The sequence below is a fragment of the Macaca thibetana genome, chromosome 9, assembly GCF_024542745.1.
Source record: "Macaca thibetana thibetana isolate TM-01 chromosome 9, ASM2454274v1, whole genome shotgun sequence".
NCBI lineage: Eukaryota > Metazoa > Chordata > Mammalia > Primates > Cercopithecidae > Macaca > Macaca thibetana.
In genome coordinates this window covers 15,503,854-15,518,974 of record NC_065586.1, presented here as the reverse complement: position 1 = coordinate 15,518,974, position 15,121 = coordinate 15,503,854, and the positions used below count along the sequence as shown (strand labels likewise).

The 15,121-nt window shown below is 37.1% G+C and overlaps 1 protein-coding gene across 1 annotated transcript in view; it reads left to right on the top strand.

The window, feature by feature from the left end:
- Positions 1-15,121, top strand: part of ITGA8 (integrin subunit alpha 8) — a 196,569-nt gene that overhangs the window by 128,423 nt on the left and 53,025 nt on the right. Inside the window, 2 exon segments of the mRNA XM_050803292.1 lie at positions 10,254-10,359; positions 13,473-13,631. Of these exon segments, the coding sequence (XP_050659249.1) occupies positions 10,254-10,359; positions 13,473-13,631 (265 nt within the window).

Genomic DNA, 15,121 nt, shown 5'->3' with positions numbered 1-15,121 from the left:
ATCCATGCTTGGGGGAAAAAGAAATCAGAAATGGGTTGTGTGTAGTTCTTATCTTGAATGAAGTTGGACTTCATTGATTTTTTTTTTTTTTTCTGATGATTCTGGTTTTTCAGAACAATCACGGATTCAGAAAATCACAATCTGGTTTAGAACAAACAAATCATTGTTTTTCAAAACAATGACATTGGCTAAAAATGTCAACTGGTATTTTGGACCAAGTTGTCACTGGGGTTCCAGAATCCTGGTTTCCTTCCTTTTCCACGGTGGTTTACAAACTTCCGTGATGACAGCTGGTATTTCTGCAGGCAGAGCCAGTGCTGCCATGGGTCCTGCCCTGCTGTCCTGGTGCCGCTGGGGCGCCCCCTGTCGGATTAGAGAATAATAGCAATGTCTAACATGTACCGTTCCTTTCTGGGTGCTAGTCCAAGTTAGCCCATCTTAAAATGAACTAGTATTCTCCTTGTACAGGTGAGGGAATTGTGGCCCAAGGAGTTGAAGGTTAAACTAGAAAATGCCAGAATGTAAATATAGGCAACAGTCTCCAGAGCTCATGCTTTGAAATGATCATGCTATCTATCCTGCCTGGGATATTGTTTTTTGAAACTTATCTACATAAAATCATATTCTATGTATGTTTCTGATTTTTTTCCATTCAAACCAATGTTTTTGAGATTCATTTTAGTGCACATGCCTGTAAGTCATTCATATCAACTGCCTGAGTGTTACATTGTAAAACTATATCATAGTTTATCTTATTTTACTTTATTTTGAGACTGGGCCTCACTCTATCACCCAGGCTGATCTTGGCTCACTGCAACCTCCACCTCCTGAGTTCAAGTGATTCTTGGGCCTCAGCCTCCTCAGTAGCTGGGATTACAGGCATGCACCATGCTTGGCTAATTTTTGTATTGTTAGTAGAGACAGGGTTTCACCATGTTGACCAGGCTGGTCTCGAACTCCTGCCTTCAGGTGAATCTGCCCGCCTCAGCCTCCCAAAGTGCCAGGATTATTACAGGCCTGAGCCACCGTGCCTGGCAAAAATATACCATAATTTATTTATCTATTCTACTCTTGATGAAAATGCAGGGCTTTTATTATTTACCTTTTTGCAATTGTTTTTTGTACATATCTTCCAGTACACATGGAGAAGAACGTCAGCAGAGGATATGCTTAGAAGTGGAAATTCAGGATGAGAGAGTAGGCTGTATTTAACTTTACGACATAATACCAAAGTCTTTTTCAAAATACTTATGCCAAATTACACTCCCGTAAGAAGTGGGTGAAGTTTCCGTTTCCCCACACTGTCAGCTAACTCTCAACATGATCAGGTTTTTGAGCCAGAATGGTGGATAAGAAATGGTACCTTACTTTAACTTGTAGTCCCCTGGTACACAATACCAAAAAGAGTTTGGTGTTACGTATATTTAGTAGAGATGGGGTTTCGCCATGTTGGCCAGCCTGGTCTTGAACTCTGGACCTCAGGTGATCCACCTGCCTTGGTCTCCCAGTGCTGGGATTACAGCATGAGCCACCACACCCAGCCTTTTTTGCACATAGTTCTACTAAAAGAGTTGACTTTTTCTCATTAGTGTATAGAAAGTCTTTTCTATTCTAGAGTTTAGGCACTAATCCTATATCAGTTACAAAGATTGCCAGTATCTTTCAACAGTTTATGGAGTTTGTGGGGTTTCTCAAAAGTAGATTTATTGGAATATAAATTACATAAAGTAAAATTCATCCTTTTTAGGTGTCTAGTTGAAGAAGTTATGACATGGAAAGAACATACAATATAGAACAGTACCATCACTCCACATAGTTCTTTTGGACTACTTTATAATCAACCCTTCCCCACCCCGAGACCCTGGCAACCTTGGCCTATTTTCTGTCACTATAGTTTTGCCTTTTTCCAGAATGATCTATAATGTCATATAAGTCATTGGGAATGATGCTGGCTTCTTCCACCTAACCTCATGCACTTGAGAAACATCTATGTTCTTGGATGTATCAGTAGACAATTTCTTTTTATATATATACTTTTATTATTATACTTTAAGTTCTGGGATACATGTGCAGAATGTGCAGGTTTGTTACATAGGTATACACGTGCCATGATGGCTTGCTGCACTCATCAACCCGTCATCTACATTAGGTATTTCTCCTAACGCTTTCCCTCCCTTAACCCTCGAGGCATCCTCTGACAGGCCCCGCTGTGTGATGTTCCCTTCCCTGTGTTCATGTGTTCTCATTGTTCAACTCCCACTTAGGAGTGAGAACATGTGGTGTTTGGTTTTCTGTTCCTGTGTTAGTTTGCTGAGAATGATGGTTTCCAGCTTCATCCATGTCCCTGCAAAAGACATGAAATCCTTTTTTTATGACTGCATAGTATTCTATGGTGTATATGTGCCACATTTTCTCTATCCAGTCTATCATTGATGGGCATTTCGGTTGGTTCCAAGTCTTTGCTATGATGGTTTCTCTTTACTGCTGAGAAGTATTCCATTGTATGGATGGACGTCCAGTGAATTGTTCATCCATTCACTTGTTGGTGAACATTTGAGTTGTCTTCAGTTTGAGCTATGAAGAATAAAGCTGCTATAAGTATTCATGTGCAGATCTTTGTTGGAATATTTGCTCTCACAAATGTAATTACTGAGTTGTATGATAAGTGTATCTTTACAGGAAACTGTGCAACTGTTTTCCAGAAGGGCTATACTGTTTCCATTATTCACTCCCATCAGTCATGCATGAGAGTTGTAGTCATGCACCATTTTTCCCAGCATGTGCTTTATGTTGGTTTGTATTTAGTCATTCTAGTAAGCTTATAGTGTACCGCTGAGTTTTTAGTTTTCATTTGCTTAATGACTAGTTACATTGGGCAACTTTTCAGTGCTTATTTGCCATCAATATCTCATTTTTGGTGAAGTGTTCCTTCAAATCTTTTACCCATTTATTGGGTTTTCTGTCTCATTATCCAGTTGTAGAAGTTCTTTGTATATTCTGGATAAAAAGCCATTTACCAAATATGTGTCTTGTGATTATTTTCTCCCAGTATACAGTTTGGGTTTATATTTCCTTAATAGCGATGTTCAAGGAGCAAAAGTTTGATGAAATCCAGTTGGTTTTTTAATGGTTTGTGTTCTTTGTGTCCTAATTTGAAATAACGCTGTTCCAAAGTCACAAAGATTTTCACCTGTATTTTCTTCTAGGAGTTGTATAATTTCAGGTTTTACACTTGGAGCTATAATTATAAGCTAATTGTTGTATCTGGTGTGAGGTGAGGGCCCAGGGTCTTTTTTTTTTTTTTTTTTTTTTTTTTTTTTTTGAGACAAGGTCTCATTCTATCTCCCAGGCTGAAGTGCAGTGGCGCAATCAAATCTCACTGCAGCCTCCAACTCCTGGGTTCAAGTGATCCTCCCACTGCAGCCTTCCAAGCAGCTGGGACTGCAGGCATGCACCACCATGCCAAGTTAATGTTTAAAAGTTTTTGGAGATGAGCTCCCACTATATTGCCCAAGCTGATCTTGAATTCCTGGCCTCAAGCAATCTTCCTGCCTCAGCCTCCCAAAGTGCTAGGATTACAGGCATAAGCCACTGTACCTGACCCACTTTTACACATGAATACCTAATGCCGTTTGTTGAAAAGACCATTTTTACCCCCATTGAATTACTTTGGCACTTTTGTTGAAAATCCATTATTATATGTGAGAGTCTATTTCTGGATTTGCTATTCTCTTCTATTGATGTATGTATGTATGTATGTATGTACAGCTATCTAATCTATATAATAATAAGGCTTGAAATATAGGAATGTATCCTGAGATTTTGACAAATTCATTTGTAAATTCTAGTAGCTTTTTGTTTACATATTTCCTAGTATCTTCTATAAAATTATGTTGTCTGTGAATAAAGACTTTTTTCTTATTTTCCCATCTGCATACGCAAAAGTTTATCCAATTATAAAGTTAGAGGGGACAGTCCCCACACAAGATCACCTGCATTTTTCACACCAACTGCAAATTCACGTGATTCCCAAAACCACCCTCGGTGTCAAAAATTCAGTAGAAGTACACAGAACTCATTGAAAGCTATTACACTTACAGAGATTATTACAGAGAGAAGAGACATTAAAATCAGTCAAGGGAAGAAATACATACTGTGGAATCTGGAAAAGGATCAAACACAGGGCTTCCATTGTTCTCCCCTGTGGAGTTAAGGGATGTTACTTTTCTGCTATTGACATGTGACAATATGCATGGAGTATCACCTACCAAGGAAGCTCATGCAAGCCTCAGTGGTCAGAGTTTTTACTGGGGTTCTACGACATAGGCATGATTGATTGATCATCTGCCCATGTGATTGATCATCTGCCCATATAATTGATCTCAGTCTCCAAGTTGATTGATATGATGTGACCAAAGCTTCCACTCTATATCACATTGTTGGTCTTTCTGGTACGAACAACCCCCACTCTAAATCATATTGTTAGGATATCCACTGTGATTCAAGGCTCCAGGCAAGCAAAGCTATTCCTATCAGGCATACAATTCCAAGAGCTTAGGCATTACCCCCAGAAGCTGAGGGCCAAGGCCAGACCTCTTCTTGGATAAGGTTAAATTATTTGTTACATAGTTATGCCTTTCATTTTTTTTTCTTCTCTTATAGCATAGACTAGCAAAACCAGTGCATGATCAATAGAAGTGGTAAAAAGAGATATCCTTGCCTTGTTCAATTTTACAAGAACACCATTCAGCCTTTTACTATCAAGTTTGATGCCAGCTGCAGGGATTTTGTTGATCAGACACCCCTGATCAAGTTGAGGATGTTCTCTCTTATTTCTACTTTTCTTGAGAATTTTTAACATGAATGTATGTTCAGTTTTTTCAAATGCTTTTTCTGTGTATATGAAGATGGTTAAATTGTTTTCCTTTTTTATCCATTAAAGTGGTGAACTGATTAATTTTTGGTTTTGAATTTTAAATCAAACTTGCATTCTGGAGAAGAAACACATTTAGTCTTGATGATTATCCTTTTTAGATATTCTGGGATTCGACTTGCTAAAATTTTATTAGTGACTTTTACATCTATGTTCGTAAGAAGTACTGATCTGTAGTTTTCCTTTCTCACGATATCTTTTTCTAATTTGGGTATCTGGTGAACGCTAGCTCCATAAAATGATTTGTAAGTATTCCTTCATCTGCTTTATTTCCTGGAGTAATTCATGTAGAGTTGGTATTATTTATTCCTCAAATATTTGGTAAAATTCAATGAAGACTTCTGAGTCTGGAGGGTTTTGTGGGGATTTTTTTGTAGGAAGGTTTTGAACAAGTCAACTTCATTCTTAGACGTAAGGTTATTTATAATATATATTTCTATTTGAATGGGCTGTGGTAGTTTCTCATTAAAGGAGTTTGTCTATTTCATCTGAGTTGTTACATGTATTGGCATAATGTTGTTCATAATATTCCCTCACTGTCCTTTTAATAGCTGTAGGATTTCTAGTGATGTCTTCTCCATCATTATTGAAATGGGTAGTTTATATCTTCTCCTTTTTTCTTTCTTTTTTTTAACATTTTCTGATCAGTCTGGCTAGAGTTTAGTGATCTTTTCAAAGAATCCATTTTTTGTTTTATTAATTTTTCTTTGTTTTCTTTATTTTTTCTTTTCTTTTTTTCTATTTTATTGGTTTCAGTTTTTCTTGTTATCCTTTCTCATGCTTTCTTTGGATTTGACTTTCTCTCCCATTTCTAGTTCTTCTATGCAGAAATTTTATGTTTGACTGGAGACTTTTTTTTGTATATAAGCATTTAGAGGTATAAATTTAGCAGCATACCAAAATGTTGATATGTTGGGTTTTTTGTTATAACTCAGCTTAAAATATTTTCTAGTTTTCTTTGTGACTCCTTCCTTAGTCATGAGTTGACTCACTGGAAGTGACTTGTTTGATTTACAGATATTTGGAGCTAATCTAGATGTTTTATTTTTGTTGACTTCTAATTTCATTCTCTTATCTCTCTCGATGAGAAAATTGCTATTTTTAAAAATCAGAGAAAAAAACACAAGCATTATTTTTTACTATCTTATTTTTATATCTTTTCAAAGCTTATAATTAATGTATATGAACTTTTGTCTCCTTCTTTAGGCTTAGTGTTTCTTAGTTTTTCTAGCCAAAAATAAGTTGAAACTGTTTCTTAATTCCAAAACAAATTTAAAAATTGGGAAATATTTCTATTTGTTAGGACATAACTAAATCCAAGACAACTAATGGCTGAATATAACTATCTTTATTCTCAATATCCATTTTATGAGATTAATATTTTCAATATTACTGTCATTACTTACAATAAAAAAAAGAAGGAAATTTCTATTCACTTTTGCCAATAATCAAAACAGATCATTAAAGTTGGGTTTCTCATATGAATGTGGTTACTTTAATAGCTAGATTAATGTCCAACAATTGGCCACAGTTTATTCACTAAGACTGTGTTAAAATCCTTTTTAGCCATTTACATAGTGTAACTCTTTCCTGCAAATATGCAGCAAAACATTGGTTTCAATGTTTAATACATCAAAGAACAAACAGCTACTGTTTGAAAATCTTCCATGTTCTCTCCCGGAAATTTCTTTTTTTTTTTTTTGGTCCGTGGTGTTTATTCTGATGTAATTTATCATGCTTTATTTTAAGCAGTTTTTTATCTACTTTTTTTATAATTAAAAAATAACAAAAATGGATTTATTTATTTGAGTGGGAAAAAAATACTGAGAATTTTTCCATTTCTTTCAAAGCTAGATAACATCATCTTTAAGCAGATCTGTATGCATTTCGTGGTACAAAGGATCAGTTTAGCACATGTCTGTGAGAAGTGAACTTGGCCACAAGAGACAGCACCACATACACTGAGTTCATGAAGAGTAGTAAGATTGCAGATTTTGTAAAATAATCAAGATTGAATGGGTATGCACTAAGAGAGACCACAAACATGAACAACTGAGGTTTGCATAGGATACCGTCCACAGCAGGTAGGGTCAAGACTGTTCCATACAATACGTGGTAGTCTTTGCTATTTGGGAATGATAGGGTTTGAAAACAAGGATTTGAAACAGGATTCACAACACACTACCAAATCCTCAGATTTGAATTTCCTGATTGCGTATATACTTCAACTTACTGAAAACCTAATTCCTTTATTCCAGAGAAATGAAAACTTAAGTTCACACAAGAATCCATAAATAGGGAGGGGGGAGGGGTGGCATTGGGAGTTACACCTGATGTCAATGATGAGTTGATGGGTGCTGACAAGTTGATGGGTGCAGCACACCAACATGGCACAAGTATACATATGTAACAAACCTGCACGTTGTACACATGTACCTTAGAACTTAAAGTATAATTTAAAAAAAAAAAAGCATCATAAGGAAAAAGAGATTAAGAAAGATGATGCTCAGGCTGCAAACCTAAAAAAAAAAAAAAAAAAATCCATAAATAAATCTTTATAGCAGCTTTGTTAATAATGGCCAGAAACTGCAAACAGCCCAATGTCCTTTGACGGGTTGATAGTTAAACAAATCATGGTACATCCATCCCATAGAATATCACTAAACAATAAACAGGAATGAACAATCGACAGAAGGACCTTTAGGGAAGTATGCAGAGTCAAAAAAGCCAATCCCAAAAGATTGCATCCTGTATGATTCCAATTATATAACATTCTTGAAATGACAGAATTATATAAACGAGGAACAGATTAGTGGTTGCCAAGAGATATGGAGGAGACAGGGACAGAGGGAAGTGGATGTTCCTATAAAAGGGGGTCTTGGTGGTGATAGAAGTGTTCTTGACTCTGTCAATGACAATATTCTGGTTGTGATATTACATACAATATCACATTTTGGTTTTGCAAGCTGTTACAATTGGGGAAACTGCTAAATAGTACATGGAATCTCTCCATATTATTTCTTACAACTACATATGAATCTAGAATTATCTCAAAATAATGTTTAATTTTTTTAAAAAAACTAATTCCTTGCTTCTCCCAAAATGCATTTCTCATGTTTGTTGTTACCATTAACAGTACCCCAGTCTTCTTCCTATCTGAGTGTCTCACTGGGATAATGGTCTAGCTTCCATCTTAGGATGGAAGGGTATGCAGTGAGGGTTGTAAGATTACCACACTGGCTGTTCATCCTAGGCAAATTACTTCAATATATTCTGTGTTGCTTGCTTTCTTCCTTCTTTCTAAAAAATTCACTTTGAAAACCATGAACACTGATTTAGTTGAGATCTTTAGAGAACCATTCTTTACCATGGTTTCCCTGGATTTGAAGTAGTCTTCAGAGGGTAAATAACTGAGTTTTGTGACCCATGCTTTTTAAATGATTTTGATATGATGTTTTGATAGATTATGTGTTTCTTCATAGACTTCTATTTGATTTTTTGTTACAGAACTATGCCAGGAAGTTTAAGTCATCCTCACTAAATACCACTGCAGCTTAGGAGCCCCGATGGTGCATTTTATATTAGAAATAGAGTAGCTAATACTTAGGATCCGAGTTCTAGATCTCACCTGCAACTAACCCTCTACTTTCCTGTACAACAGTCTTCCTGTCATGTATAAAATGAAGGGTTTTGACGATATCATCTCCATAGTACTGGTCAAGATTCAAATACGTATAATTCTATGAACCTAGGGAATTTATGACCAGTCCTGTGGATTGATAACCATAAAAACAAAAGTTTTCAGAGAAAATGTGTTCAGCTTCTGTGCTGTGTTTGTTCTCTATGCAAAATAAATAAATAAATAAAAGTGTCCCTAGAACCTCACAATGGACAATGGATTGTGAACACAAACTCAACTCTCTGTTGCCAAGCTGAAAGCAAACTCCGGCTTTGGGTGGTGAGATTGTCAAGACAGGAATAGAAACCCAGGCTCTCTGGGCTTCTCTCTGATGAAAGGAGTCTGTCATGATTTAATCAAACCAAGTAAGAAAAGGGAACATAGCATAATGACAAACCAATATAAAGGTAGAAATGTTCGTGGTATCAGTCCAGCAAAGTTGTGCCCTGTTCTTATTTAACATTGCACAGTAAGGACATATGCAAAGAGCTATGCAATTTAGCAACATTTCTGTGGGTTGTCTGTTTTTAAAATGTAGTCATTCCTAGAAAACAATGTAGTCAAATTAACTTTGACCAAAAGCATTTGAGATGTTTTCCAATCATTTGTGGTACACAAACCAAAGAGTTTATCATAATTTTCCAGATGAAGAAAGAGAGATATACAGAAATTAAATTACTTGCCCTAGGGTCAGAATATAACCCAATAAACTTTGCTAACATTTGAAGTTGCCAGAGGCCATGTTAATTATTGGATACCTTCAAAAGGGCACTATGACATTTTACCTAAAAACTGCTAGAAGACATTGGTTTGTTTTGAGGACTACCTTTCTTAAGATTTTATAAAAATAACAACTTAGTTTGTAATCAGCTTTTTATATGAAATAATGCCATGTATTGTATGTCATTTATCCAATGCTCATTTTCTAGGTGTAAGTTGCAGGAAAAAAAATAATCATATGTCAAGTTAATATCCTACTTCCTTAATTACACCATTTAACTCTCTGTCTCTCTCTCACACTTGAGATATCTATAAGACCACTCTATAACTCAATCACACTTTATTTTGTTCTGGCTCTGGGCCTAGCTTTCCCGGGAAGCCAAAGAAATATAGGAAGGAGGAATGTACAATGACCACTTTTCCACTCTGATGACTTCAACCAGAAACTATATTTCTTCATAACTGGACATTTAACACAACACACAGCATCCTAGACTTTTTTAATCTACAAAAAAGAGTCCCATTTCTTGATACGGCTTAAAGCAGGGATGAAATAACCCCCCCCCCCACCCGCCCCAGCACACACACACACGTTCTCACATGTGAAATAGATGGATATATAGGTTTGGTTATTCATCTCAACTCAGGAACACTCTCCACTCTCTTCTTTAGTGCCCATGAGATGAGATGCTATAAAATCGTTGCCCTCTGGGCTGGAGAGCCTACAGTAGCAGTTTCAGATCCTTCACCATGGCTGTAGTCATTCTACTGGATGTCACTTTCAATATTTTTCCCTGTAGGGAATATCTACTCAAATAAATTGAAAGCCACTTTCTTCTGCTTCTGTTAGTGTATGTCCACTAGTAAAACATTCTTTACCTTGGCCACTGCCAACAATTAACAGGACATTTCATGTTGCAGAGTGTCACACCCTCCGCAGATTGTTCTACCCATTCATAACTGGGAACCAGAAGAGGAGCCCCACAAAGAGGAGGAGGTTGGACCATTGGTGGAACATATTTACGAGGTAGCCATTGTCTATGTGAAAGTTGTCTTAGGGCTTTATTCTTAAGCCCTGTGCAAATAAATTCTATGTAGCATGATGATGATTATTATTATTTTGAGACAGGGTCTTGCTGTGTCTCCCAGGTTGGAGTACAGTGGTTCAGTCACAGCTCACTGCAGCCTCGACCTTCTGGGCTCAAGCAATCCTTCCATCTCAGCTTTCTGAGTAGCTGGGACTACAGGTAGACACCACCACACCTGGCTAATTTTTGTATTTTTTTCTAGAGACGGGGTTTCGCCATGTTGCCCAGGCTAGTCTCGAACTCCTGAGCTCAAGCGATCCACCCACCTGAGCCCCTCACAGTGCTAGGACTACAGTAGATGGCATTTTAAAAGACATCAGTCCAAGTTCTGAGCTGTATATACTGCCTAGCTTTGTGCTGTGATGCTATCATATTGCAGTGGGGTGTAGTGGGGTGTTCTGTTGATTAATCCTGGATATAATCACTTGTTCCTTAGTATGAGAGCCATTACATGGTGAAAACTCTTTACCTTGTTATTGTTGTTGTCATTGTTGTTTTTAATTATTTCCGTTTTTAAAATATTTGGACAACCTAGACATAAAAATGGCTAGCTTCCTAGACATTACTTCATTTTTTCCTATATTTCAGATATCGTTAAAACCCACCCATCTTTTAAACTGAGGGTCACCAACTAGAAGGTACTAGACAGAAAATATTAAGAACTATTCACTATTGTGCTAATAGATAGATAGATAGATAGATAAATATATAGAGAGATATATAGATATAAAACCGGCTGGGTGTGGTGGCTCATGCCTGTAATCCCAGCACTTTGGGAGGCCAAGGTAGGTGGATCATGAGGTCAAGAGATCAAGACCATCCTGGCCAACATGGTGAAACCCTATCTCTACTAAAAATACAAAAATTAACTGGGCTTGGTGGCGTAAGCCTGTAGTCCCAGCTACTCGAGAGGCTGAGGGAGGAGAATTGCTTGACCCCGGGAGGCAGAGGTTGCAGTCAGCCGAGATCGTGCCACTGCACTCTAGCCTGGCGACAGAGTGAGACTATGTCTCTAAAATAAAATAAAATAAAATAAAAGCATATATAATATATGAGATGGGAATATGGTACATAGATAAAAATAATTTTACTTTTCATCCAAAGAACCCAAATTGGAAATGAATATATTCTGAGATTTTAAATAGTTCATTGATTAGTAAAATATTTTCCAGAAGTGAACCAGTGATGCATAAAAAGGAGTTGATGTTCTTTTCCCATTTCAGGCACTAAATTGTGAACAGGGAGAGGATCTGCTGACCCATCACCTGAAACATTTAAACTTTTTTTCAGTTAGAAGCCAACACAGATGGCTGGGCACAGTGGTTCCAGCCTGTAATCCCAGCACTTTGGGAGGCTGAGGTAGGAGAAGCACTTGAGGCCAGAAGCTCAAGACCAGCCTGGCCAACATAGCAAGGCCCAATCTCTAAAAATAATAATAAAAAATAACATAAATAATTTTCTAAAAAGAAACCAACATATAGCAAAGGGCTACTTTAGTAGTTGTTCAGGTTTTTGTTTGGTATTGCTCTGTTTTTTTGTTTTTTTGTTTTTTTAAATAAAGTCAGTGCTAGCAGTAAAGAGTAGTTATTCCTATTTGTTTTCAAGGAACCAGGCATGGAATTTTGGTAAAACCATGTTCCGAGGCATTCCGTTTGAGGTTCCTTCTCGACTAATGCCTTCTGTTCCTTTCCTATGTAACTCATGCCTCTAATCTAGTAATTCTGACTATGACTTTCATCTCAAGCTACAAGGGACATGAATAACATCCCCTAAGATTAACAATAAAGCCTTTTCAAAAGTGATGAACTGTTTACAAACGTGGGGAAGACGCTTCAACTCCTGGCAGCATCAGCATGAAACCCTCCGTCATCCTCCCAACCTGTGGCCCAGATTCAGGAGTCTTGTCCAAAGCTGGATCAAAGCTTTGCCTTAAGCTCTTTTGATAGCAAAAGGATAACACAGTCTCCAAGGCCACTCTGATTAAGAACCTCACTGGAAAAAAGAAAAAGGAAAAAAGCTGTCAAATAATAAAGTTGTGTGTGCTGGTTTCTGCTCAAGAATGGTGAAGCTTTAAAGTATGAAAATATATTCAGACTCAGTCATTCTCAGGGCAGTTCTGCTTCAAATCTTAGCATAAATGTGGATCATAAAAGTTTAGGGTAGTTACTGGTAGTGCTAAAAGCAATCATCAAATATTCCGTACATTGCTAATCCCATGACTCAAAATATACTATATCAACAGTTGCCAAACTTCTTTGATAAGATGAATTAAATAGGTCATCGAATAAGCAAAAGCAATTATCCATTGTTTTATAGATCACTATAATTTTCAGAACTGAGAAAAAAAGAAAAAGACAGAAGAAAATCCCTGCTGACTTTAAAAAAACTGTAATAAATGTAAATGCACTCGGTGTTTTGGGCAAACAATTTTGTGTCCTCCAAGTACAGGATTCACGTGTTAAAAAACGTTCATCTCTTTATGAGATGTGGCCTTTCTTGCCTTGATATTTGCTGATGGAAACGGAAGGAGCTCAGCTTTGAAACGTGCACTTGAAATGAACTGTGGTGATCATGGACCCGCCTTGGCAATTAATGGATGGACATTCTTCCAGAGGGTGAAAGAGAGTGCATTACATATGGTTGCAATTGACAGTCAGTAGTCAAGAAAGCGGAGGCAGATTTCAATGTAAAGAGAGAATCACTAAGTTTTGAAGGCATATAATCAAAATTAAAATGTCTAGCACTACGATTAAATTAACATAAATTTAAAGCCAGCATCACAGTTATCAGACGAGGGTAGTATGGTCTTCACTGAGGAAATCCACTCTTAGAGCTTCACAGATTGAAGAGTTTTCTCTAAACACCAGCCCACGATGCTTTCAGAGTGCTTCTTGCCATTTCGACTCTGAATTTCTTAATTTTCCATAGTCATAGTCCAGATGAGTTAAAACCAATAATACATGCTTTTTAAAATGGGTCTAGAGTATATGGAGTTTGATTTCATCTCTCTGCCTTCTGCTGTGTCATTAGATAACATGTCACTTGTTTACAGCTGCACAATATTGGACCAAGTACCATCAGTGACACCATCCTGGAGGTGGGCTGGCCTTTCTCTGCCCGGGATGAATTTCTTCTCTACATTTTCCATATTCAAACTCTGGGACCTCTGCAGTGCCAAACGAATCCTAATATCAATCCACAGGATATAAAGGTAGGAGTCTGGTCTAATCAGTGGTTTTGCTGATTTTATTTTTATGGTATAGAAAAAATACAAACTGGGCTTGTTTAAAAAAGAACAGTGAAATCATTTTAAGTTGCTTCAATGATCATTGATCAGACCTTTTCATTTTATAGTTAAAACACCAAGCTTAATTTAAAGTATTACTCCTAAAAAACTTAAATTTCTTTTAGTTTTATTGCTCATGGTGACTTGTCATTTATTTCACCCATTTTAATAGGCACCTTTTATTTTTGGCTCAATTAGCAGCACACCAAAATCATAAATAGACATGTCATGTCTGGGAGAATTAGTATAAAAATACTATTTTTAAAGTCTTTTTGGTCTATTGCCAAATTTCGTAAGGGTCTTTGCCAAAAGAGGCTCTTCCAGCTGCAGCGCATAGCAAGTGGTGAACTGTGATAATTTGCCAAGAGCCATGAGAACTCCCAGAATGGAATGTTCTGGACCCTATTCTTCAATTGAAGTTTAAAGCCTAGAGCAGTGCTTTTCAAACTTCCTCTGAATCACCTGGCTGTCTGTTACAATGCAGGGGCTGGGGTTGGACCTCAGATTCTGCCTCTCTGCAAGCTCCCACCTCCTGTACCTGATGCCAGTCTGTGGGCCCGACTTTCATTAACAAGGAGCAAGGAGCTGATCCCATTCAGATTAACATCCAAATTTGGCTTTCATGTTTTTCTGGGAAAGAAAGAAATTAATTAGCATAAGCCCTTGAAAATGCCACATTTGTATAAAGAAAAACAAAAGACAACAACCTCTTGTAGTCAGATATTGTCCTTAGGAGAGAACTTCATGTAAGAACGAATGTTCTCCTAGTAGCTACCAGGACACGGTGTCTCTATTAAAAATGGCGCAGCACAGGCTTCATGGAATACCAATGCCACCAGCCAGAACACAGCAGGTCTGCCCCTACCTCGGCCAGTGGCACTGGGTCATTGCTCATTCTGAAAGGCATTCTTTTTCAACCCAACATGCCTTCTATTCAAAGGGAAGACTAAAGGGGGTTCATTAGTAAAGGACTTACGAGACAACAGCCTCCTTTATGTGAAAATAATACATAAGGCCACTTGTATTACACAAGATTCTTTAAAATACTTCCTTCCTGGCATTTTTTTTTCTCATTTCCTCTCTGCTCTTCATTGAGATGATTTAAAATTCTTTAAAGGACAGCAGCTTATTGTAAAATAACATCTGCAAATGCAAATGTATAACATTTAAATAATTAACACTTTTACATATCCTGCACTGCATTTAACATGTACTTTCCGTCATAGATTCCTTGAGCACATGATTCTGCAGAGACCTCTAACTCTTTTTGAACGTAATGTTTAGTTTATATCTGACACTATTTATATATGTTTGTATATATTATGTAACTGGTTTAATGTACACCATGTTGGTTGTGAGTTATTTGTTTTTTTGTGGCATACTGTGACTGGGATAGTACTAATAGATGACTTGTC